The following is a 27,541-nucleotide window of genomic DNA, read 5'->3' on the forward strand; positions in this document are numbered from 1 at the left end:
ACCATAGATTGATAGAGGTTAAGTGCGCTGGCAATTAGTACCTTAAATGTCTCTAGATACAATATTTTATGGCACTATGGGTTACTGGAATAATATGGAATATTGCACTTATATCCAATTTAGAAGCATAAAAATTGCTTAAGCATTATGCACACACCAGGCTGTTAACACACGACTTGCTTCAACCCTGGTTTAATGAGCTCAATCCCACTGATTGTACTCTATTCCAAGCTAAAGATTTACTTGCAGTTGTTACAAATTCATACACGGCTTTCCAAGATGAAAGTTAAGGACCAAATTACTGGAATATTTTCTCCTTAGCAGTCAACATCGCATTCTTGGTACTTGTAATACCTTATATTTCTCCACATTAAACCTGCTTCTCCATGATGGCTACACAAGATCCGAAATGTTTGTGGCTCCAAATTACCGCTTCTGTAGTAACATTTATACAGCAACCTGAAAATCACTGTTTTAAACACTAGTTCAAAAATATCATTTGCAAATTTGAAAAAGCAAATATTTGATACGGTACTTTAAATTTTTCCACTACTACTATTTCAAGTACAAGGAAGCCTAATAAAACCAACATTTTCATACTTTTCACTTATTCTTTTTGTAATTTTTTTTACTAGTTTTAGCATGTCTGTTTCTCTTTCACTTGGCTCTTGAAGAACCTTGGACATGTTCTTGTAATATTTTACTTTGCTTGGACTTGTACAATTTCATTACTCAACCCAGCATTTCACATTTTCTTCACCCCTAACAGAAGACGAAATCTTGACTACCTGTGCCTCGAGCACCTTTCTGAAACTCATCTGTCCATTGTCTCATGATTACACACCTGATACAATTCAAATCCGTTTCTTAAAGCTGTCTGTTTCAAAGCCATAAACCACTGTTTCAGACCCAGCCCATGAGATTCTGACATAACACAGGAGAAACCGCATTACTGTCGCAACGTCCAAGCGGTTCTCGACCTGTCTCCCTTTGCTCTGGGAAAGACAGGCAAACTCACTTGTAAACCTTTCCCCTCTCATTACTGTTTATTTCAGTTAGACCTAATTTCTCCTGACAATTTTTTTTTTACCTCATTGTAATTTTTAGGAAAAAAATGTTAACCAAATGTTTTAATGAAAGATTCTACCACAGATAACAGCTACTACATTCTTTTTAGAGTTTTAGAAGCCAAAAAGGATTTCTGCCGTCTAGACAACAGTAAAGCTCTTCAAGAAGCACACATCCCTCTATTCATAATTTTATTGATGGCAATTGCCCCATGGGTTTACTTTGTTAATCATACAGTAATAAACATGGCTTTAATATTAAATTGTCTTCCTTATTATCCAAAGTCACCACAGTCCATTTAAACAAAAGATAAAAAAATATATACTTAATACTTTGTACAATACTGGTTTTGGTCCAAACAAAAGTGGATCAGAAAAGCCAATATACCTTAAGTCTTTAAAGAATTCCCAATTCGCATTAAGGTTTACTTAAATGGATTTAGGCAACTTTGAATAATGGAATTTACATCATAAAATCTAAAGACAATACCGAACAAAAAATGATTTAACACACAAAAAAATTAAAAATTTCAAGTTCACATATTCAGATAAAGATAGATTGCAAATCAACCATACTGTATTTACAGAAGTTTATAATAAAATATTGAAAAGGCGGGTTGATGAGAAAAAAGAGAAAAAGAAAACGTTAAGAGATGCAGAGAAGTAAAGATTTACAAAGTCCTCAGGGAGAGGCATCTGTTCATTGCCCCTCTCCACAGTCATGTTAGTGCACGGGACACCCAAGCACACCCCAATTCTACACATTCACTTACTTCACACATCATACATCAATCAGTCTCAGCCACTGATCTCACATTTCATTCTGTACACAAATCCTGTGGCATAGTTACAATAAAAACCTGCTGTGAACATTATACTGTATAGTGGTGCAGATGAAGAGGTATCAGTTTACAAAAGCCAACAAGCTGTGGGCTACATGGATAGCCAGACCATGCTAAATCATTACCGACATCGCTTAGGTCTAAATGACATTTGCTTTTGTTGAAGCTGATATTGTCATGTTTCATCTTTTTCCCCCTCTATTAATCCATCACCTTGCAGCTCAGGAGAATAGAAAACAAGCAGCGACGAAGATTCAGCTGACTAGAGATGGTCCTAGGCAAACTGACTCAGCAGAGCCCAGAGAGTGAGGTACAAACCAGTACAGGGCACCAGATTTATTTGAAATGAGCAGTTTTAAATCTTAAGTACTTCAGTGTCTATTTCAGGGTTTCTTTTCCTTTACTTCCGGCGTCTAACAGCAGTCTTAATCTTCCGTCCAGCAATTGAATGCTGTCCAGGGGTAGGTGTGTTGAATGAACTCTTAGCAGATCTGCAGATGGAAAAAGAACCCCAAGATTAAGGACAGAATAAATGTTAGTATTCTCCACTCCACGTACTAAGACCCCACAATTTTGTGATGCTAGTAACATTAGGTTACTATTCGAGGAAAAAGGGCAGTGCTAATCAATGTACAGCCTGCACTATAGCAGGAAACTGCTTTTTGTAAAACGTGTATAACTAACTATACTATGAATAAATCGCTAAAAAAACAATTAACAGAGCAGAAAAAACTACAACTTCTAATTAACTACAAAGAAAAAGCCAACCGTCTTACTCTGTCTTGACTAAACACTTTTTTTTACTTATTTTGAGATATACAAAAAGATAAAATGGTGAGAGAATGAGATCAATCCTAAGGCTATTCTACCACAAGAAACCGTAAATGGATTTCCAACAAGGCTACACTTTGTGAAGCCAGAGGAGGGGTTATAGTGATGCTGTAATCCATTACATTTCTGTTTTTTCGAGCTTTAAAAATTGCTTACATTTTCATGCTTGAAGTGTGAGATTACATTTGGAAATCAGTTTGAGCAATTTACATTTTTGACACTAAAGCGCTCCTGTCCAGGAACAAAAAACACTTATGAAGGACCAACAAGAATCATAGATTGGTTTCGATTGTTTAAAATAAATGCACTACCATAAGAACTACTTAATGCTGATAGCGAGAAATTTGCACATAGCTTTAAAAGAACAACCTTCCTAAAACTAATTCATAATCACAAAGTTTAAAATTCAAATTCGTAAATTTGAATTTGAAAGGTAAATTAATGTCACTTTTACACTTTTATTTGACAAGCAACTTTTGTTTTAAAGGAACCCTGTTGCTCTTCAACTGTGATGATGCATGGGACCATTGCAAAGGTGATTCTCAAAGCTCTGTGAACCAGGCTTACCCAATGTTGAAGGCTGGGGGCTGGGAGAAGCTGAAGCCTGCAGTGGGCGCTGAGGGTTGTGTCGGGACAGCTGGGGCTGTTGAAGGGCCTGAAGATGCACCTGGCCCTCCAAACGTAAACACCCCACCACTGGTTGGGGCCCCAAAAGCACTAGTGGCCCCAAACTGGAACCCACCACCTGCCAATAATGGAGAAAGGTAACCATGACTTTCTGAACAGAAACAGTCACAAACAATGAACCATCTTCTGTGTAGGAAACTAGGTGTGTTCAAATCACATGTGCTTTTTATGACACATTCAGGTCTTTGCAAATGCAGTGGGAGAAACAAATATATATTAGTGCAAATTAGCAGTTACTTAAAATCTTCCCTTGTTTTATTTGTGCTTCAGACACTGACCTGGATTGGCAGGTGCTGCTGTGGAGCCAAAGGCAGGCTGTTGATTGTTCTGCTGCCCAAACACTGGAGCCTGACTGTTGGCCGGGGACCCAAAGGAAGCTGGCTGAGAACCAGCTGAGAAGAGAGAAGCTGCTGCTGAACCAAACGCAGGAGCACTAGGCTGGCTGGAACCCTGACCAAAAGCAGGCGCTTGGTTCACACCAAAAGCAGGGGCGCTGGTTGACGAGGATGAAGAGGCAGAGCCAAATACAAATGGAGGAGCAGAGGAGCCTACAGAATGAATTGAAAAAAGTGGAATGTGATTCTCCAATATGCAAAGAGGCTAATCAAACATGGGCTTTAATACAAGATTTCTATGAAAACAAACAAGATGACTGTACTGGTGCTAATGCCCATATGTTACATGTGCCAACTACAAGTAAGGGTAGGTTTACAGGTTCACAGTCTCAGTTACAAAATCTTTTCACTTTTCTATACAAACCTCCAGATTTAAAAGCACTCTGCAGCTCTTCTTTAAACTGCTTATGACAAGACAGAACGCTTTCAAGTGAGCCATAAACCAACTTGCTATGATAATAAGAAGAGAAGGTTCACTTGTAAATTAAGTACTGCAATCTATGTACATGTATGAACAAGTACATCTCACAATGCAGTCTGAAAATGATCTGAAATGGCTTCTGCCTACTTCCTTTACATTTAAACAGTTTGCATCAGTTGTTTTAAACGGATTAGCACCTCAAGTATAATATTTTTTACTGTTCTAACTGAAGATAGTGTGCATATGTAGTCTTATGTGTCACATGCAAGTTATTACCCACATTACATGTTCACGTAGTAACTGAGTAACATTTTAAACAGAAGACAAACTGCAGAAACAACATGGTCCTAAAAATCTCATTTTCGCCAAAAAGAGACACTGCTGACCTGTGGAGCTGGCTGTGGAAGGGGCCGTAGCCACAAAGTTGAATGGGGGGGTTGTGTTACTCGAACCAAACATGAAGGGCTGGACTGTTGTCCCAGCACCAGGAGCTGCAGGGGGTTTGGTCTCCTGCGATCCAAACATGAATGTCTTGGCAGGGGTGCCCTCCGAGGAACTGCCTTGCCCAAAGACAAAGGCTGGGGCAGGATTGGATGTGGCGGAACTGCTGGCGTTCCCAAAGAGACTGGCGGCTGTGGTGGGGGCAACAGGAGCTGTGGAGGACGATCCACCCGCTAGGAAACTGAAAGCAGGCTTAGGAGCCCCTTGATCTGAAACACATCAGATACCACACATTAAAAAAAAAAAGTCAAAAGTGCTAATTAGATTTTATTGCTAAAGGGGGTTGACAAAACAACAAGCTGTGACATTAGCAAATGCTGAATGTTTTATGACTGACCATAATGCAGAACCACTAGAATTGTTTAATCTATTAGAGCATAAAGCATATTGAGTCCACATTTTCCTAAAACTCTGGAGCTTGATTTAGAATTCAGAATAAGTTAAGAAAAAGGCTACAGCTGTTCAAGACATGATTCCCTTAAAAAGATTAATTAAATTACCTTTTTAATTGGGGTTCTTAGGCACTCGTTGCTTTGAAGTTGTCGATATGCACGACGACAAATGACACAAATAGCAAACTGTGGCCAGGATTTAAAAAGAACCTGACAGACCTTAAATTCAGTGTTTATATAGCGCATGTATGTGAATTTACTAACCGGCAGTTGGAGCTCCAAAAGCAAATGCTGGTTTGGGTGGCTCGGCTGCGTCTTGATTCTCAGCAGGCTTTGCGAATGAGAACGCACTCTTGGTCTCCTCCTTGGGTGGAGCGGTCTTGCCAAACGAGAAGCCGAGCTGCGGGGCGGACTTCTCAGCCTCCTTTCCCGAGTTGAAAAGGAACCCAGAAGAGCTGTTCCCAGTGTCCTGTTTTTCTTCCAGCTTCCCAAATGCAAAAACTGGAGCAGCGGGAGCGGGTGCTGGAGCTGGGGTAGAAGATACCGGAACCACCAGTTCCTTCTCGACAGGCTTCCCAAAGTTGAAACTTAGTGCTGGTGTCTGTTCTACCACAGCTTTCTTCTCCTCCGTTTTCCCAAAGGAGAAAACGGCGGCTGCTGCGGGAACGGATCCTGCCTGCTCTGACTTCTCCTTCGAAGCTGCAAATGTCAAGCCTACCTCAGTGGGCTTTTCTTCAGCTTTGGCTGGAGTGGAAAGTCCGAACGAGAAGCCTTCCAGAGTGGGTTTGCTCTTCGATTCCGATTTGTTTTCGGTGTGGTTGCAGGCACTATTTCCAGTGCCAAATGTAATGCCACTTGTGATGCCGAATTTAAAACCACTGCCGAAGGCCTGAGCATCACCCTTTTTGCTGTCATCTGTCTCTGTGGATGCAGAAGAGCTCGTTCCAAACTTAAAGCTTACTCCAAACGCACCAGATGACGCATTATTAGATGATGCACTGGAGTCTGTTGTGGTGGAGCCAAATTTTATACCCCCCTGGTCTCCAAATGTAAAGCCCCCTGTGTTTGTAGTTGCAGGAGATTCTGTGGCAGAGGATGACTGGATTCCAAAAGTGAAGGGAGATGCTGCAGTATTTGATGACAAAGATGTAAAACCTACAAGAGAACAAATGTAAGCAGTATGTCACTATATCAACACAACCATTATACTAAACTGACCTTCAATTAATTTTGCAGGCGGTATTCTACCATTTACTTCCAAAGATAATTAAACAAGTCATTTAGCACCTTCAATAGAGAATACAAGTGCCAGAGGACTGAATATGTAATGTCTCAGTCGTCAATGGCAAAGGGCTATTTAACAATCTTAGCTCTAATAGGGAGACTATGTTCCTTTGTAACAAAATTTACCCAACCAATTTGCCAGCAGCCATATCACTCTGCAACTCACAACTGGCATCCCACTGAAGCTAAGCAGGTGTGAGCCTGTTCACTACCTGGATGGGCGACCTCCTGGGAAAAACTAAGGTTGCTGCTGGAAGAGGTGTTAGTGGGGCCAACAGGGGGCGCTCACCCTGTGGTCTGTGCGTGTCCTAATACCCCAGTATAGTGACGGGGACACTATACTGTAAAAGGGTGCCGTCCTTCAGATGAGACGTAAAACTGAGGTCCTGGCTCTCTGTGGTCATTAAAAATCCCAGGGTGTTTCTCGAAAAGAGTAGGGGTGTAACCCTGGCATCCAGTCCAAATTTCCCCCTGGCCTTTACCAATCATGGCCTCCATTTAATAATCCCCATCTATGAATTAGCTTCATTACTCTGATCTCCTCCCCACCGATAGCCGATGTGTGGTGAGCATTCTGTCACACTATGGCAGGTGGTGCTACACATTGGTGTTGGTGGAGTTCCCATTACCTGTAAAGCACTTTGATTGGAGTGTCCAGAAAAGTGCTATATAAGTGTAAGCAATGCAGAAACAAGCTTTTATCCAGAGTTTCTTTAGAGGACATACCTTTGGGCTCCACCTTGGCTCCTGGCCTGGCACTCTGACAGGCCACACACTGAGTGGCCTCAGCTTTATTCTGCACGCAGCACACATCACAGTCCCAGCTCCCTTCCGGCTTCTTGAATTTGTCACCAAATCCCTGCAGCGACCCCCCCAAGGGAACAGGGCCAGCTGTTGTGTCACCTGGAGCTGCACCTAGCAAAGACAAGTTTCATCAGGGCTTTCTGCACAAAAAGACCATAAAACACTCCACTTAACTCTCACAACCATAAACCTCCGGAAATTGAGACCAAGCATTCAAAGCACTCATTTGAGTTTGACACTTAAGATTTTTTCCCCAAACTACTGTATTCTGTACTAAGAATATTAAGCAAGCCTTGTCAATTTTTCAAACTTTCAGTCTGCTCCTTTCCAGGACATCTAAGTATTTTTCATGAATATTTGCTGGTAGAAGCAACACAGTGGTGAGCCTTGCTGCCTCACAGAGTCGAGTCGAGTCCTTAGGTTCTGTGTGGAGTCTGTATGCTCTCCCTTTGTGTGTCTTTCTCCTCCATATGCTCTGGTTTCCTCCCACAGTTCAAAGACATACTGATAAGGGTAATTGGGTTCTAGGAAAAGTGTGTCTGTGTGTCTGCCCTGCAAAAGACTGGCATTCCATTCAGGGTGTACCCTTTCTTGTGCCCTTTGCTTGCCAGGATAGGCTCTGGCTCCCCAGCAACTCTAAACTGGAAGAAGCAGATAGTGATTCACAGCTGTGTAGTACCACCTAGTGGCTAGGTGGGGTAAGAGTAAGGATCGTAAGCCCTTCCTAATACAGCCCAGTTACTGGGGAATTCTGCAGCACGGGGATTTCTGCAGAAACAGTTAAATGCCTGAAGGAAAAGATTTTAAAGCCCGAACAGTAAACATATTAGTCATATGTAATGCATAATATTGACCTTGTTTAGGAGACCAGCACTTTATTAAAAAAAAATCCAGTTTCTAAAAAATCCCCCAGGGAGCTGCACATGCCACTTTAAAGTGGATCAGGAAACTACTTAGATAGATAATACTTTATTAATCCCGTACGTAAATTGATGTGATTAATAAAGTATTATCTAAGTAGTACATATTAACACATATGCACTACTTGAATTTGAGTATTATCGGAAGTTATGTCCCTATCTCTAGTTTATAAATAAAGAGCCTACCTGCTTTTGTACTTTGACAGGCGACACACTTGCTGTCTTCTGCCTTATTCTCCACAAGGCACACCTCACACTGCCAGGCACCCTCCTTCTTCTTGAACAGTCCCCCAAACCCAACCCCTGAAGACACCGTAGACACTACTGTGCCGCCAGCAACAGTGCTACTGGTTGAGGAGCCACAGGAAGTTGCTGTTGACTTGGGTTCTGAAACAGCAGGCATGGTCAAGGCAGGCTTCACTCCAGTGCCAGGCTTGGGTGTCTCACATGCCACACATTTAATGACATCAGACTTGTTCTGTACTAAACAAGTGTCGCACTCCCAACTTCCAGCTGCAGGTCTGAATTTGTCCACAAAACTAGGCAAGGGCTCCGTTATGGAAGATTTACTGCCACTGCCGAAACCGGAACCCTGTTTGAAAGAGTCTGTGCCTGGTTTAGCAGAGAGGCAAGCTACGCATTTGCCATCAGAAGGACCGTTCTGCAAAAGACAGGTGTTGCACTGCCAGGAGCCAGCTGCTGGTTTAAACTTGTCCCCAAGCGCAATGCCTGAAGCAGGAGAGTTTCCACTGGTGTTTGTTTGGAAAGGCTTGACCGGGATAGGGGTGTTTCTGGATGTCAGAGGAGAAGAAAAACCTGGAAGAGTTGAATATAGGAAGTCACATCTTTGCTTTAGCTTTACTTTTTTACAAAAAGATTTGTTTGTTTCTCAGACCATTCTTTCACCCAGCTGGCTGTCGCTCTAGAAAACATTTCGAATAAGGCTGTTTAATCTGAATACAGGGAACAAAATGTAGCAACTCTGCCAGGAAAATGGGAAGTTCATTAAATATCTTGGCAGGATGGCATCTGTAGAATGCATAAATGGCCCTTCTGCCCAAGAGCAGAGAGATTTCTAACTGCATTAAAAAGCATATCTCTGGAGGCCAGATATTTAAGCTAAAAACTAATGTCCTTATGACCACAAAATAAAACTCTTCACACAATCACAAGCAGATCAAGGTCATGCCCTAAAGAGGAAAAGAAAGAAGATGAAAGGCAACACCAATAACTGGACATCTGAATTTCTTTTTAAAGAAGAATTGGACGGCCGTCAAGGGCTGGCCTATGTAGCAATTGGGTACCGTCGCAATGAGGAAAACCAAAGCCGTCTGGCCACAAATAATTTGGATTTATTAGGCTGTCTAAACTCAGATCACTGGGCCAACAAGACAACCACATCCATTCTAACAGCTTTCATCTCATTAAAAACTCTGCACAAATTCCCATTTCCATTTGCGTAAAGCCATTTAATTCACACAGTGGTCTATAGCTGTAATGTTTAATCCAAGTACAAAAATCTTATTTGACAGCTGCCAATCACTTCAATCTAATGATAAAACCCCTGTATAAAAGAGGAAGAAAGAGGACCTGTAACCACACTTTTTCCAACACTGTCGGAGCCTTTCCTTTTACAAGCTACAAACTCACAGAACCTTTAAGAGGTGGCACCAACTGGAGGAGTGGACAAACTCTGACACCTTCTCAGTAGTCGTGTGGTAAAATGGAAGAACCTACCCAACTATAAAGGCATTCAACTAATTGCATATCAACACTAGGGGAATTTCAGTCACAGCTGGGAAATGACAGCTCAGACATAACCCATTGTCACTCAACATTTGATATTTGCAAACACTAAACTCTAGGTTATGCAACCTTGCCAGCCTTTTCTTGATTAAAGAAAAAGCCTTATTCAAAATGAACTTATTCACATAACTGCTTTATAATCCTCACTCACTGTCTGTTCCTTTCACTTTCCACGTTTATTATGCACAGAATGTGGTCAAACATAGAAATTACATCTTTAAGGAGGATGAATTAAACTTGTTATATCTGGCTTGCTTGCAATGAAATTACAAAACTTTGTGCAAATGGTTTTCTTAAATTGGTCATCCTTCAGTGATACAGAGCAACCACTTCAAGGTTTCTGTATATGGTTATTGCCACAGTAAACATAGCTTAAAATAGGCCTATGCCAAAGATAAATAAAGGCCCATAACAGCCTTCTGTACAGTAGGTAGGTGTATAAAAATCTGGAAATAAAGTAGTCGGCTCACAACACCAATCCAACAGGAAACCACTTACCTGATCCCTTGAGGATGTCTAATACACTGCCTTCCTTTAAAGTTTTGGCTGGCTTAAAAGGACCCTCAAACACCTCATTGTTCTGTGCAGAGCCAGAAGTTGAAGATGATGCGAAAGAGTTTTTAACTGCAAAAATAGAGAAATATTAGCATTTTAATAACTCTGCTGCAATCCAAGAAGTATTTCTGTAATTTCAGCACACCACAAAAAAACAATGACTCTTAAGTAGCTAAGGATACTTGATAAATACTACATGATATAGGACAAAAAGAACATTTATAGAGATACTTTCAACAGTATGTCTTCAGCTAAGAGTTAAATCAAAAGGCAATAAAGCTACACAAACTAACATCATGCACAAGTACCGGCAATGATACACTTTTAGAGACATTCATCAATATGAGCTATATTGCCTGTGGTTTGCTCACCTGGTGTCACTGATGAGGGGTAGGTCTTGCCAGTGGAGTTGGAAGGAGCAGTTTTAGCGACAGGAGCACTAAATGTAAATCCAGCCTAAAGGATGATTAATAGTCAATGGTCAGACAACCAAAATGCACTTACAAAATTTTAGGACAATTGGTTAATTCTGAGTAAATCCTTCAAGTACTTGTTATACATTATCAAAAACTTACTCTTAGCTTCTGTGCACATTAATATCTTTATATCATGTTAAGCATTCAAAACTGGTTTTAAATAGGAGTGCACAAAGATACCTGCTTGGCACAAACAGAAAAAGGTATTCCCAAAAGGCCTTTGTCCAAAAGTGAAATACTGTTCTGCATTTCACAAAGCAGCCCAACCCCAGATTGCATCATTAAACTGAACTATTGCATGAGTGCCATTTGTATATTTTTTAATTTAAAATAACAGAAAGGTAAGATTAACTGGATTTTGGCCTTCTGGGATCCAAACTAAAATGCATTTAGACATTTCCTCCTTTTAAACATTTGGATGAATTCATGTTATCATTATTCAGTAATTTTAACTCCTAGGACACTCACAGATGGTGAAGGAGGTAGAAGGTTTGGCTCTGTTGCTTTGACAATGGGAGAGGAGAAGGTGAAAGCAGCACAGCTTGGACTAGATGTGGCAGAAGGTACCTGAGAATAAATGACAATGACACTCACACAGAACGCCAGAACCTTATACTGAGCACAAAATAATAATAATAATAATTGCTTACACTTATATAGCGCTTTTCTGGACACTCCACTCAAAGCGCTTTACAGGTAATGGGGATCCCCTCCACCACCACCAATGTGCAGCATCCACCTGGATGATGCGACGGCAGCCATAGTGCGCCAGAACGCTCACCACACATCAGCGATCAGTGGGGAGGAGAGCAGAGTAATTAAGCCAATTTATAGAGGGGGATTGTTAGGATGCCATGATTGATAAAGGCCGATGGGAAATTTGGCCAGGACGCCGGGGTACACCCCTACTCTTTTCGAGAAACCCTGGGATTTTTAATGACCACAGAGAGTCAGGACCTCGGTTTTACGTCTCATCCGAAGGACGGCGCCTGTTTACAGTATAGTGTCCCCGTCACTACACTAGGGCATTAGGACCCACATGAGCCTCAGGGTTAGCGCCCCCCTGCTGGCCCCACTAACGCCTCTTCCAGCAGCAACCTTAGTTTTTCCCAGGAGGTCTCCCATCCAGGTACTGACCAGGCTCACACCTGCTTAGCTTCAGTGGGTTGCCAGTTGTGAGTTGCAGGGTGATATGGCAGCTGGCATATAGTAGAACATAAAGTAAACACCAAAATAGCAACCATTATTCCAGTATTTGTTAATTCATACCACAGAAAAACTAATATTGGACAAATTCTACAAAAGCAGTCCAAAATAAAACCAGGCAGCTATGCTTCTCAGCTTTATCCCTATGAATATCATAGAACTAGGACAGGATCGCACACTAACTTATTATGCACTGCTATTTTTTCCTGTTTGGCTAACATGAAATGCACACCCACAGAATATGAAATGTTAATATTATTCTTACAATATATTTAAACAAATACAGTACAACATATTGCACAGCAAAATGGTACACTACATCTTCCTTCTGCCACAATAACGGCATTAGACGTTTTCTTTGGAATCTCTGGATGACATGATTCATGACAAAAAATAACAGTGTACTGGTTACTAGAACACTATTCATATTTGAAGAAAGTCTGAAAAATTGTCATATAACCCATTTCGCATAATTATTAGCTTGGTGCAGAGGACTTACATGACTTGATCGTCTAATTTGGACCATGCTGATAGATAAAAGTGGCAGGCTATATGCACATAGCACATCATTGTATGGAAGATGCTGCTGGGAAAGATGGATTTAAGGCTTTCTGCACCTGCAGTAACCTGTCCCAAGTGTAACAACTTTGGTGCACATTGTAAAATCTAATGATGCACGTGTCTACACTAGATAATGAAATTAACAGTAAAAGGAGCAGATTTAAGGCAAACCAAATTATTAACACTGGAAAAGGGTTGTGAAGGAAAGACTGTTGAAAAATTATGCAATGATAAGCTAATTACAGATAAGTGTGTGAAATGGTTCTGAAAGTGGCACCTTAAACAGTTAAACCTTTAGACTCCACAGCTTAAGCAAAATCTTAACTGAATATTTCCCTTCTTATGCAATTACTGCACATTTAATAGTTTGCAATTCTTATACCACTAGTGTACAAGATATATTACTACAGGATGCAGACCTGAGAATATTTAGAATTTCATAAATCTGTACCCCATGTTGGAGGGTTGGAATGATAGCTAAGAAATCTTTGCTTCCTTGCTGATATTGCAAGACTCAGTTTAGTAGCTTACCTTGCTAGTAGCGGGCACACTTGCAGCAGTAGATGGAGGACAGACAAAGCTAAAAGTGGGAAGCGCTGATGTACTGATGGGCAACGAGGTGTTTGGCAGATCAGGCACCTCTATAGTCTATAGCACATTTAAAACAACCAATTACTTATTTGGACAGATTAGAAATCTTACATGTATTTTAAAACTGCTATTATAACACCTTCAAGGCAACCAGCCAAAGCTATGAAAACCCTGCCAGTCATCATTCCTAAACACGCATCACAATGTTGAGTATAGATACTGTGAATTGTGTGTAGAACCAAATGGTTATATGGCAAATTTAACATACTTGCAGGTCATGTGTTAAATCTCAGTCCATAAAACAAGGGATGTTAATAGCTACTGATAGTAAATATACAATGCCAAATACTTTTCCATGTACATTAGCAATTCAGTGGAAAAATATATACATAAAACAGTTATAAATTGATATGAAAGGCGTCTCCCAGATTTTAATAAAATTGTTGCGTCATCTTGGTATTAACCGTTATGTAGAAATTTAATAAATTACTAGAAATTAGTGGGAAAAAATAGTTAAAAACAATACAGACAATTTAAAACTACCTTAACAGTTGAATGACTGTGATCTAAAACTATAAAGCAGCTCCGGTTTAAGCAAATCTTGGAACACCACAAACAGAATAATTATTCACGCTTTTGCTTGACTAAATATTTTTTCTGATGACCTGCATTCTGTGACACCTTCATGACACATACTTACCTCATTTTCCCGAGTATGCTTGGAAGAGTTTTGAAAAGCTCTCTCCCTCTTCATTTTACCACCTGCCCTGCTAGAACCTGTGCCATTGGCTGCAGGAGTGCTGAACAGGGGGTATGAAAATCTGTTTGTGCTGAAGGAAAACAAAAACGATGAGAAGCACATAATGTAACAGACACCTAGAGAAGAGGTAACAATTTATACTAAAGATTATGTCCAGCTAAGTCTGAGAAAGCCATGCTGAATCTTGTTTATTTGCTTATAAATCTAATAATGTCCACCAAGAAACATTTCCTTCATCTTGCTAATTATCTTCAACTGCATGACTGACCTAAGTCTTTAATGTCGCTCAAAGATTTAAATATTAGCTAGGAGGCAATGAGATGTGTTTTTTTTATTCACATTATGGCAGTATTTCACTACAAATGTACTTGTCTCACCTCTGAGGGGGTTCTACTGTTATTTCAGCATCTTTGTTTGATTGTCTTCCAGCCTAAGGAACAGACAAATGTTGAGCATATACATATAAGGACACTCTTCAGAACGGATTAATGACATTCCGACATCTTTACTCACCCGGTCACGGTTTTCCTTCCATTTACGTGAACTGCTCAGGCTACCAGAGGGAGTCAAAGAGGGCTTGAAAGAAATGGATTTGTTCAGAGCTACTGAGGCAACTGTTGGGGTCACGAGCTTCTGAACAGGAGGGTGGGCAGAATCAACCTGGGAAACAGAAATGGATGATCACAGAACCAAAACAACCTCAGATTCCCAGGGATGAATGACAGCAGAATTTTGAGATGTGCAGATGAAATTAAACAGGATAACGATATCTGAATGTACTGTGCTTCTGGAGTCAGGGTTCTTGACAGTATTTTCCATATTTATGCCTTTCACAGTGATAAGCCTGTCAATATTGCATTTTGATTACATAACATTGTGTTAAATTCTACATTCATAATGTTGATGTAAAGAGGAATATCTAAATATTGGAAAGCTTAAATTCAGGCATAAAATTACTTAAAATGAATAACGCTGGAGATTAGGGTGCAGAACTCCAGCCTTAAGCGGTCACACTATCTACAGGCTTTGATTACCTAATCTGATTATTGGTTGAACTGTACCAAGAAACGTTTCTCTCAGGTTCTTGACATGCTGAAGGCAAAGAGACCTGCACGACTGCTGAACTGTCATCCAGGAGGACCGGATCGTTGGATTAAAGTACCATGGCTTAAAAGTACAGCACCGGTGTGTCTAACAGGAATTCCAGGCTTATAACTGAGCCCCTTTTAAAAGGTCAGTTATAAAAATTAGCATAGAACTATAATACTATAGCTGTATGGGGCAACTACAGCTTGTATTAACCAAGTGGGTCTCGAAGGGGTTCTTCAAAGATCCTAACACAAACTGATAATGACTATCAGCTGCTCACAGAAGCCTCTGACTAATGTTTTTCAATAGGCACATATGAACACTTCAGATACTGAACACATTTGCCGTGTTAAATGGAGCTGGAGAATGAAAGTACAAATTGTGCTCGCTGCAAAGCAGCTGTGCAGAAATATCACAATTTTTTCAATAGGCAACTTTGCCAAGTTAAACCTTAACTCCTATTTACAGTGGGAGAGTTTCTGTGTTTTAATATTTCTCCAAACATACTCCAAAAGAAAACTAACCCTATAACAACACTCCAATTAAGCCATAATTCTGTAAATACTAATACTCATAATACTCATTCAAACTGACCTGAAGACACTTACCTTTTTTCTTTTCGGCTGGAAATTTGTAACATCGAGATCACTCCTATCCAGCGACTGTAAAGAAATAATTCAAATTAGAGAAAAAAAAGTATGGCACTAATATTTGAAATATCCTAAGACCGTATCCTACTTACTGTGGACAAAGGTGAGGGTAGAGATGATGGGATTCTTTTAGCATCCTGTAAAAAAATAAAAACATTAAACTGCAAAACTGTTCAGTTCAGCATTTAAATCTTGAAAAATAAATTGTACACAAATTCTATTTCCCGTATTCAAAAGAATGTCTACATTCACGCTACATTCTTAGAGCTTTATCAGGTAACCCAAAGGCGAAGGTAGAAGCCTTTGTTGCACAATGGCCAGAAAGAAAAACGTCCACGCACCCTTCAATCTTCAGACAGTTTTTGAGAGACACATTATAATTAAAAAATAGATGAATCACCTTCTGAGTTCATTCTCATTGAAGAGACAAAGGTTTTTACTTTTGAAGACACTTACTGCCAAAGGACTTGACATCCGCTCCAAAGACTGCAGAATCCTTCGAGCAGTGGCGCTCGTTACTCCACAAGATGAAGAACTAATTGGCTTTGCTTTAACTTGTCTTCTTACAGGAGCCTAGAAAAAAATAAAGCCTAGTCAGTTTTTCAAAATCCAGTCTTTATAAATAAAGTAAAATTTAGATTCAGTGAAATCCTGTTTTATCATTTTTGACAAATGAACACAAACGAACACTAAAAATGAAATATTACTAATCTTACAGAAACTATCAACATGATCTATCTACATAATACATTATCTAAGCACTTTCATTGCAGTCATGGACTACCTTTTTCCTTGCCCATTCTTAAGACTACAGTCCAACTAAATTAAATGATTCAGTGTTTGACAACAAAGTGACCTTGATCAAAACATAACTGTCTCCACTGATATTCTGGCACACAACGTTGTTGGGCAACAAACACCAATGAGAATGAGAAAGGTCCATCTGAGTTCCTGAAAAAAAATGTTTTACAGAGCTTCTAACATCAGCTTCAGATAACTGGATTAAAGGATTCTGGAATTACAGGGTACCCTTGTACTCTGTGAACAGCTGAAGAGAGAGCTGTCATTTTCCATACTGATGAACATACAACAGGTGGACATGTTTCAGCAAGAACTGACTGCGAAGCTTAATTTTAAGGAGAGGAGATGAGTGCTTAGGAGTGAAAAGACAAATATCCTTTAGCTTTCCACATTCTACATTTTTAACATGGACATACTGATAAATCATAATTAAAAAATCAGATTGGGATAGTTCTGTATTTTTTTTTAAATTTGAACCTCTTGGTTTAAACCAACTACAACAAGATGCTGAATAAATTCACCAAAGGAGAAAGTATAATTTTACACAAAGAACACTCATGATAAGAGTAGTACAGAGGGATCCAAGCTACAATGGTGTTGCAGCTAAAAAAAAATACAGATAGTAAAATTAAATAACTGACTGCACTGCTGACACGATACTCTCCCATGTGCACTGTTAAGCAAATAATTAACAGCTATTTTGTAAGTTACATTTTGGTATTACTGCATACACGAAACAAGATGGATGAGGAAAAAAAACATTGCTTTTACAGGTTACATTTAAACACTTTCCAGTGCTGTTTAATATGTTAACGTGAAAGTCACATTTTGAAGAATAAAATCTAAATTCACAGTTAGTGTAAACGTTAAAAAAAATCCACGAAATAACATTTTTCTAACAATGAAACCTGTAATTCGGATTTTGCAGGCAGTACAGGGAGCCAACCAATTCCACCATATTTACTGTATACCAGTTTGATATAATCTCTAATTCTGTCACAGTCCAGTGAAAAACTAAAACTACCAAACAGAGCACTGGAGAGACCATATAATCCAGTCTTACCACCAGCCCTACCCTCTGTTGCCCAAATCCTGTTCTTCCACATCATCGCTATCTAAAAGCACCACCTGCAGATTCATATCTAAAGACTCCATGGCAATCTCAGAAGAAAAATGAAAGATGGATAGGCCAATCTCTCATCCCCTCAATCAAAAAACATTTCTTCATTGAACTTTTTTACCACATACAAATGTCAGTATGGACATTTAGAAAATTAAAACATTTGATTTTGGTTCGATAAACTCAAAACCTGATTCAGAAAATTAAGAGGAACATTTTCAAAGTCAAGTGGCTGAGTTTGAAAACACACATTAAGAAAAATATCCATGTATGTGGAAACATTTTTAGATAATAACTAAACAGGAAATGAACCACAAGAACCGTTTTTAAATGAAAACGGTCCCTTGTTCATAGAAACTTGTGAAAAGGCCGGCTGAGATGTTTGGGATCAGGTTGTTTCCCAGAACGTCGAGAAGTAACACCTTCTTTAAACGGACGCCATTCAAGTGTGTACAGTAGAGAAGTAACCTGAAAGCTAACAATGACCAGACGGCACGTTTTCACATATCAAAATCTCAAAACTTCTACCTTTTCTGATATTTAAATCAACTAAAAATATTGCTCCTGTACAATAATCTGCACTTTCAAGTATTTTAGATTGGTCCAGTCCCGCGGAGAGACTTTACCTGGTATGGCGTGCCACGTATCCTGGAACTTGTCCTCACTGCCGCTGCCCCTCCATATGTGGTCTTTCCAGGATAGAAGGGAGAGTCACCAAGCTGAGTAGAGTTGAGTACTGAATTGTTTGCAAGGGTCTGAAGAAAAAAGGATGATAATTAAACACCGAAGGACTGTTTAACTGCCTTTAACAAGTGCTAACAATTAAAGACAGCAGACACTTTCACCTCATCTGAAGTTTAAAAAGGAAGCACAATATTGCGATCATTTATAATGGATGTTTGCATGCTTTTTAAAAGTCTCAAACTTTTAAAGAGGTGAATCACCTCTAGACAGTTTAGAGAAAAATTATGAAGGCAGCTTGAGGTCAGAGAAGAGTTAAGGATCAGCGAAGGAGAACTCACACTGGAAGAGTTTCCAAACACAGACAGGTTGAAGGCTGGCTTCTTCAGACCAGCTCCTGCTTGATGGGGAACAAAGCGCTCAGCCTCTGGGGACCACAGAGGGGGCAAACAGGTGCTCTTTGAAGTGGTCACATCTGGAAAGGGAAACACTCAGAATGTGGGGGGGACCGTGGACATAGCCCTGCTCTATTAAAAATACTATCCCCCCCACATAAATAATGACATAGTCCATTGACATCCCAGTAATTTTGCAGTTTGAGGGCAAATTACAACTTTATAAACATTCAGTGTCATACAGACTTTAGATAAAACGAACCAATACATAATGCTCCATATACCATAACCAGAGTTAATAAAGGTAAAATTCAAATTAATCCACTGTACCCACAAATCTCAAGCAGCCTGGCTACATTTTAACGTCTTTACTCTTACGTATGAGGGCTGGTGGTAAATTATTCCCAGTTACACTTTCATAATGAATGATTTAAAAACAATGTGGATAAGTTTCAGTTGTATAAATGGTCTCATATCTATTTTCTAATAATCATTTACTAAATTAAAGTTGGACAGAATACTATTTAAATATCTATAAATATATTTGCATTTACGACTAACACTAATGTTAATGTGACCTGAAAACCCTAAATCGGGGTTCCACTAATATCAGTGGAGAAAACAAAACCAGGGAAATGTTTCTGAATGACATCCCATGTTATCAACCAGGATTAACCTGCTGCACGAAACCAATTTCAGACCCTTACGGAAGAAAAGAGAGCTCCATACCTTTGTCAGAGGCCCTTGAAGAGAAGCCACTGGTGGTGGAGATGTTGTCGTCTTCATGCTGAGAGGTAGAGTCCTTTATCTCCTTGACCAAGGAAAAGCCCGAGGAGCTGATGGGAAAAGCTGTGGATGTGGAGGGCTGGCTGTGCAGCGCAGGCGAGTCCAGTGTGGAAAGGTTCAGGTGACTGCGGTTCAGGGGTGGCCTGGCAAGAACGTCCTGGAAGTTCAAGGCTGACCGACTGGTGGAGGGCTCTGAAAGAAGCACATTTGCATTTTTAAAAATATTTAGAAAAAAATACGAACATAAAAAAAGGTCACAAAGAGGAAAGGTCCTCTCTTCCTCTTTATCATTAGTAGCTAACTCATCCGGCCACATCTTTAACGTACTCAGAGAATTGGCTTTGACAGCGTAACTGGCCCGTTTGGTCAAGAATAAAAAGGTTTAGTTTTGACAGCCTGACAGTGTAGGACATTCCTCCAAAACCAACAATGCATCTGGTATTCTCTTGACTTAATTCCACATAATATTTTTGGAACACAGGAAATCACAAAGGTAGTCTTCACAGTCTGTTGCATAATTTTAATATAACATTCTGTAACGTAAACTATAATTTACATTAAATATTAACTATACTGTATAGTTCAATGTATAATTATCTTTTTTTGCCTTTTTTATTTCTTTCCAGCATTGTCAGCAAGATGGAACTATAAAAACTCAAGTAGGCTCCTTAAACTCTGTATGTCTACATTAAAAATTATCTGCCACGTGCTTGCCCAGTCTAGATATTATATATTTTTTATTTTCACCTGCTGCTTTTAGTACCAATTCTCCCATTTCGGTATAATCTGCCAACTTGATTTAGTTCACTATACCTGAATTTAGATTGATAGAACACAGGAAGTGGTTTGAACATAGATCCCTGTAGTGCTCCCCTTATTACAAAACCAACTTGAGCAATCACCCCTTACACTATACTTTAAGTATTTCAAAATCCAATCACGTCTTACGAGAAACATTACAAAAGCTCAGTACACAACAATACCTATGCGCCATGTATCCATTTCTATTGCTTGTTCCAAAATACTTGAGTAATCTTTAAGTATTTTTTTAAATCTTAAGTAAAACCTACCTTTTCTAAATGCACCTCGGTTTTCCCTTAGAATCTTACATCCAAATAGGTGATCCTCTTGTTTAGTTCTAATTGTTTCCATATACTTACATTTAACAAAATTCAGATTTATCTATAATTACGTAGCTGAGTTTTGTCACTCTGTTTGTAGATGGACACTACATTATCACTTTACACATTTCCATCAAGCACATGATTTTAAAACCATTCTACAGGCCTGTATACCTTAATCACTGATAAGAAAAGCAACACAATGAAGAAGTACACACCAAAAAGAGCTTGTGTATTAAAAGCTTTGCAGCAATTTAATGACTAAAGCGTCACAGGGCTTCTTATGCGTCATATGGGTAGTTAATTTATTAACGTCTTATGTTAAAGAAATCCAGACCAATTCCTTTCACCCATCAAGCCAAAACAACGGTTTAGTGTTTCTTTTAACAGAAGATCAATGCCTTCCGGCATTAGGAAACATTTAAAGGTCACCAACGTGTTTTAAATCAACATCGGCCTTTTTTACATATGGAGAAATGGCTACATTTTGTTTCCAAAATCCAAACTACAGTTGTCTTTTCACACAGATGCTTTTCAGACCACCAAGACACTATTTGATCAATTAATTACAAAGAATTACGACTTTAATGGCAAGACAACAGGCAACTGGAGGTCACCTGCAAAACAAATGGGTATATGACAGCTCTTTTTCTTTGTCTTGCTGGTGCACAGTATGTACCACAAAATGCCACTGTTCAAACCCTTTAAGTCAAGCCCAAACTTGATATCATCCCAAGGAAAACAATATAAAACAATTCTTCCATGTAAACCCAAATAGTGACCCGACCTCCACTAACCATTTGTGGGCTGTGTCGCAATCACTTGGTAACCAGTTTCTCACAAGGGAAGATGGCCGTAGGTTGCTGGTGAAGCATTCAGTGTTTGAGCACTATAACCCTTTAAACAGCAGCATTCAAATTCTAAAGATTTGTTAACAAGAAGAGTGTGTAAAAAAAACACTTGCATATTTCAACCTGTATTAGGTCAAAGAGTTCACTTAAGCAATGAGTACACAGCTCACCTGCATTACTGGTAGTGGGCTCCTGGGTGCTTGTCCTGTCTGGAAGGTGGACTACGTCCTCCTCATCGCTGGGATCTCGGCTGCTCCTGTGAGTCTCCTGCTCATCTGCCCCTTCCCTGACCTCCTCCGTCTCCGTGTCTGTCGGCTCACCATTCTTGAAGTACTTCTGCAGCCAGCCTGGGACGATGCTCTTCACCGTGTCAGTCACTCTGCTTATAATACCTTGCTGCTGTACAGGAGAGAAATAAGGAGGGACGGCTCAGCAAGATTGCATAAAAAGAGCCTCAAGAAAGGAATGGATTAAACCAAGGAATGAATCAGACAAATAAGGATGTGAAGAAAACGATTAACCATAAAACACAGCATCCACAATTGCTCAGTAATCTGCCTATCAGAATTGCCTCAGAAATAACACGTATAGGAACACACGGAGTAGCCACAGCATTATGCCAAAAGCACAGAGGGATCCTGAGCTATAATACCTATAAACTTTATTCTCTAATAGGTGGAGAATTTCAAGATTCCCATATTGGAAAGCCATATACAATGTCCCAATTTATTTTCAACAACCTTTGTACATTATAATGCAGTTTTACTCTTCAAACAGTAAAAAACTTGTCGGTTGACACTTTGACCTTTGAATGTGTAACCAGTTAAAATTTTGGAACCTCACTTTCAAATGCCAATAACTGCCTCAGCTCCATGCAAGTGAAAATACACTTGCCTAGCTTGCAGGGAGCCTATTGTGAGTAGCAGCAGTATGCAGTAGCATCTAGAGCCCTGGACCTGGAGATCATTGACGGGGCTCTAAGTAAGTTGTACACTGGCTTTTACTCTGCTTACAGCTACACCGTCACATTCATTCCATAAAGGAGCTTTTGCTATCATAAGATTCAGCACATACTGTGCTAAGTGCTGCAACATAAAATAAAGCCAGGTATCGAGATGGGTTTGAAATAAAACTTAATATATTCAGACCATTCATGAAACTATCAGTGTGAAAAAAATCATGTCAATTGAAACATGGAGAAGTTCAGAAAGAATACTGAGAGAATGTTTTAAAGCAAAAGTGGCAACAAAAAAACACAAGTATCTACTAAAACTGTACGTAGAACATAAATAGGTATGTGCAAAAGTTAGACAAAGGCATCTATCAAATATTTTTAACCATTTTATCGGCCACTAAAAAGACTTTGACTAGGACACGGTCACATTTACCTGAGTACGTCTAAAGAACGTTTTGAAGAAAAAAGGAATATCGGCAAAAAAGTGGTTCGTTCTAAACTTTTCTAGCAAAACCCCTTTGCTAGTGTTTTTGCTGCAGAAGCCATCTAAAGATACATCTGGATTTCAGTTTAGTGCTGAGGAAAAATATTTGAATTCTGAATTAACATTTTGACTAACAAAAAATTGATACATTTGATAACCCTGCCTAAGATGTTTGTGTACAGGAGCAGGACAGAAGCTGTGGCGTGAGAAAATACAAACACCCCACAGTCACGCATCTGCAAAGAAGTATTGCTGAGAGCACCAAGGGTGCCTGCTTTTTAATAAAGATTGAATATTCAAATAAAAAACGCTTGTCACATTGTCACAGACTGCTAGCACTGCCTTAGCTTTGTCTTAATGGCAGCTGTACTAAAATGTATGTTTTCATGAGCCTGTAAAGTCTTTCACTAAAGCAACTGCATGGCCTTAGTTTTAAAAAATTTCATTGAAGAAACTGTTCCAACCCAGTAAATTCAAGCACGTTGGGGCACAAGAGGGCACTGTCAAAACGCCAAGGGTTCAGCTAGAAAAGAGTCTGAACAAACTTCCAAACAAACATGCAGTTAGGAATCTGGGTCAGCTGTGCGTTTCAGACCTGAGTCTGCCTGCTCTCAGGACCTAGGGGAAAGACAATGCATCACACCCACAATCTCAGAGAGGTTTTTAAATCCCCTCAATTAAAATAACCACTAAATTGAACCAAAAATTCAACCCACAAAATGAACAGGAATGAAAGCTTCTACAGCATATTCCCAAATCCCAACCGTACTAGCTGAAATCAGCTCAGTAACCCTTTCGGCCGATAAAATAGCAGTACATCACAACAAAGGGACACTTTGAAAATGATAGCTTCCTTCAACGAAAAAGTTTATATAAGCTCCATGTTATGAATTAAAATAACCAGAAAAAATAAGAACTAGGGTTTTGTCCAAAATGTGCATTGGCAGCCCTTCCATAATGCTGCCAAATTAACTCTTGTGAATTTAACTCAAGACAAATGTTTGGGAGGTAATGCCAGAGAATGAAAAAAGCTTATAATTATGTTGGTATCTCAATAAAGAGACTCTGAGCTATTTTACAATTTCAAAAAAGGCAACAACACTTTAAAGACATGTTTTTTGATTAAAAGAAAACTTTTGATTTGATCAATAACCGACACCGGTAAACAATGAATTATTCTTCTTTAGCTGTAAATTTTTTTATTATACTTCATTAAGAAATACATAATCAAAACTAGTTTTACCTTAATTTTTGGTTCACAACTGAATGATAGAAAAAAAAATGTTTAGTTTGGGAACCATGAATAATGACGCTCATTAAAAAAAAATATCCCTCCTCCATGATAACAGAAACTGTACTAATGCCAGACAGCATGACAACTTGACCTGTAAGAAAGTACATTCCTGACTAAGCTGGTTCTGAGCTATGTATTAAATGCAATGAGTAGATTATTAAAACAGGACTGTGTGGCCCTGATGCAGATGCCTGAATGAATGCAAGCACAAAGGCTGTCAGATGATGCAGATGCTGATATGAACCTCTGGAAAGCTCATTACATACTCAAAACCTGGGTTGAGACAAAAAGTTGGAATAAAACAACCTGTACGTGTACCTTACACTTACACTAAAAAATGAATCCTGACATATCCACACTCCTCATCACAACTTTAACCTTAACTATCACCAATTCTTTGACGATAACCCTATACCAAATTTCTAACCTGAAATTCAAGAGTACATATTGAGCTGTCAAAATTCGGATACTCAGCCCTCTGCTTGATAAAAAAGAATAATTAGGAGTAAATGATAAGAGCTGATTTGGGATGCGTTTTCAAAGAGATGTTAATTTGGTGAAGGGGACAATTTATAACTTAAATTTACAAATAGCTGCCTGATATTTCAGTCGTCTGGCACCTTTAAAAAAATACACAACCTCTAAGACAACACAACAGAGGAAAACAAAATTAAGATGCATATGGATTTGTTGCCCTCTTCAAAATGTTCTCTAGTTAAATGATCACATTTGGAGAATCTGTGCAGGAGTGTCTAGTTACTACAGAACTCATAGCAACACAGAGTATTCGGACTGCATGGCACAGGGACACCTCACTGAATGATGGGTATGTGGCATTTAAGCCATGTATAAATGATGGGAGTCCCAAAAAACTATGCAACCCGATTCAAAGCTTCCATTGCAGATGGAAGGGGCGATGCAGATGCAGATACAGATGCAAAATGCAGGGGCGGAGCGGTGGCTCTGTGGCTAAGGATCTGCGCCTGTGACTGGAAGGTTGCCGGTTCAAATCCCGCAGAGGAATCCTACTCCGTTGGGCCCCTGAGCAAGGCCCTTAACCCTAACTGCTCCAGGGGCGCCGTACAATGGCAGACCCTGCGCTCTGACCCCAAGCTTCTCTCTCTGCCTGTGTCTCCATGGAGAAAAGCTTGGGTATGCGAAAAGGCGAATACCTAATGCAAGAAATTGTATAGGGCTAATAAAGAAACATTAAAAACATTTTTTTAAAAAAGATGTACTGCCTCATAGGTTGGCCACACCATTAGCCTGTCACGTTTAAATTAGAATGTGCCCTCTGTGTGGTATATGTCTTCTCCCTGATTCTATACGAGTCTTCTCCATGTGCTCCAGTTTCCTCGAAGACACGCTGGTCAGGATAACCGACTCTCTCATTGTCCCTATGTGTGTCTTTCCTGCAACATATCATCCAGAGCGAGTCTCACCTTCTCACCTTACACCTTGTGACCCTCACTAGGAACAAACAGCTTTCGGATACTAGATGAACCAGAAGTCCAGTTTCAGTTCTCTTTCACTACGCATTTTCCTTCCCCGTATTTTGGACAACGACAACTTTCGGCACAGTGAAAGCGCATCGAAAGACCCGGACAGACAAGAAGAAAAAATATCCTGCAACTTAAGGCGCAGATTTTTTTTAAAAAAAATTAAACCTCATTCCTAAGACAGAAGCATCCAGGAGATGAACTGGCATATTATGTAACAGGTCCAGTCTTGCATAATTTAACTTTTCATGAACGTGGCCTATTTAAACCAATTTTTGTACCTGCATCATGAGTGTAACCATGACAGATCTAAGATGAAAACAGCACAAAAAATCCCCAAACAGTAGCAAATCTGTTAACCAGCTGTATTTTTTAATGATTAGGTTAGCTACTACAGTTCTCCTTGGTGAAATCCTAAATTGCGTGATAAAGTTTGAAACAAAGGTTGCGAGTTAACAGCAAGATGCTTCAGTGTGACTTAAAACTCACAGCTCAAGCGTGTGGAATGACTTCATCTAATACAAACCTACACTCGGGTTCTTCTTGACAGAATCCACATGTCCAGAATTTGGAGAGATTTAAATGGAATTGAAAAAAGTTAAATATAACAAAATTGTTATACTCTAATGTTTTTAAAAGGTGGGGGGGCGTTCTTTTTCAAGCTTTTTGGGTGCCCGGACATGACGATATTTAAAGAGAGACGAAACAGAATAAAATACAGCACCCCACGAATAAACCACTTTTAATTGGGTTGGTTAGCGCATACTCCTCAGTAACGGAGATTACACTTTAAACCTCACATTGGGAAGTGCAAAGGTTTAGGAATACAATATACTTATCCCGCTGGCGTTAGAACATCGAATGCCGCAAAATTTCGGCGATCTACCCGCTTACGACGTGATCGCAATCACTGCACTGCGAGATCCGGAGCCACATGCTCGGAGCACAGGAGCGCACCGATCACCCTGACTCGCCGTCTAAAAGGACGGAACACGGCGGTCTCAAGGATTAATTCCGCGAAGCGAAATTATCGGGGCTTTCCCCTGTTTCCACCTGGCGAGTGTGTGCACGCCACTCCGGCAAGAGTTACAGTCTTAAAGCAACATGCGGGGCCTGGACTCGCTCCAGGGTGGACGCATGTTACATTTTTAGCGCCCGAAAAAAAAGTAAATAAACAAAAAAAAAATCAGCGAAGAGAACACCAGTAAAATCGCAGAATGATGCAAACTTTAAGTACCGCTTAATGACAATCAAATAATGCACCCCGACTGCCTCTCCACGCCACCGCTACTCGCAGTGTGCTCCCGGGCTGCCTTATTTCTCCGACCTCCCCGATGTGCCCAGCCTGCCTGCGCGCCCAGTAGGCCGCAGACACCAGGTACCAGAGAGCGCAGGCCTCCGAGGATGGGGCAGACCAGGCCGCAAGACGCCGTTACAAACACACAACACCTGACTACCACCAGAGAGCAAGACACCGCCGTTTTCTTTTAGCCACAAAGCAGAGTTCAATTTACCTGTTTGCCTTTGGCGTAAGGTTTCGAAGCGATGTGGTACCTCCTAGTTCTGATTTTCCCTCCTCCTGCAGCCGCCATGGTTTACTCACAACAGCTCACCGCTCGGTATCGGATACTCTTCTCCCGTCAGCCTCCGAGAAGCCTGGCCCGCCGCTATACCGACATGCATCGCGGCCGAGGCGTATGCCAAGGGTTTGTGGGA

The 27,541-nt window shown here is 40.0% G+C and overlaps 1 protein-coding gene across 2 annotated transcripts; it reads right to left on the reverse strand.

The window, feature by feature from the left end:
- Nucleotides 1–1,246: 1,246 nt before the first annotated feature.
- nup153 (nucleoporin 153) lies at nucleotides 1,247–27,496 on the reverse strand. 2 transcript variants are annotated; one of them, XM_088601193.1, is made up of 22 exons: nucleotides 27,340–27,496; nucleotides 21,764–21,992; nucleotides 19,565–19,813; nucleotides 18,782–18,915; nucleotides 18,386–18,514; nucleotides 16,295–16,411; nucleotides 15,931–15,975; nucleotides 15,797–15,850; nucleotides 14,613–14,759; nucleotides 14,477–14,529; nucleotides 14,040–14,169; nucleotides 13,280–13,396; nucleotides 11,450–11,548; nucleotides 10,877–10,961; nucleotides 10,449–10,574; nucleotides 8,331–8,960; nucleotides 7,147–7,335; nucleotides 5,401–6,291; nucleotides 4,630–4,953; nucleotides 3,706–3,975; nucleotides 3,308–3,485; nucleotides 1,247–2,400 (listed from the first exon to the last, which is right to left on the reverse strand). In XM_088601193.1, exons 1-22 carry the CDS (start codon nucleotides 27,415–27,417, stop codon nucleotides 2,310–2,312), a joined length of 4,365 nt encoding a protein of 1,454 aa, XP_088457319.1. In that variant the 5' UTR covers nucleotides 27,418–27,496; the 3' UTR covers nucleotides 1,247–2,309. The 2 variants fall into 2 exon arrangements, with proteins under 2 accessions (XP_088457319.1, XP_088457320.1); XM_088601194.1 differs by having other exon boundaries at nucleotides 21,764–21,989; nucleotides 27,340–27,494.
- Between the last annotated feature and the right edge of the window lie 45 nt (nucleotides 27,497–27,541).

This window comes from Lepisosteus platostomus, chromosome 12, assembly GCF_059453375.1.
Source record: "Lepisosteus platostomus isolate fLepPlt1 chromosome 12, fLepPlt1.hap1, whole genome shotgun sequence".
NCBI classification, from domain to species: Eukaryota; Metazoa; Chordata; class Actinopteri; order Semionotiformes; family Lepisosteidae; genus Lepisosteus; species Lepisosteus platostomus.

Bases quoted from the DNA above. Each gene is read 5' to 3' on its own strand.
- nup153 (XM_088601193.1), bottom strand. From the start codon at position 27,417: ATGGCGGCTGCAGGAGGAGGGAAAATCAGAACTAGGAGGTACCACATC. The intron at 15,976-16,294 runs GTAAGTGTCTTC...ATTTTTTTACAG, and splicing joins GGATGTCAAGTCCTTTGGCA to GATGCTAAAAGAATCCCATC. The intron at 14,170-14,476 runs GTGAGACAAGTA...GTTTTCCTTCAG, and splicing joins ACAGTAGAACCCCCTCAGAG to CACAAACAGATTTTCATACC.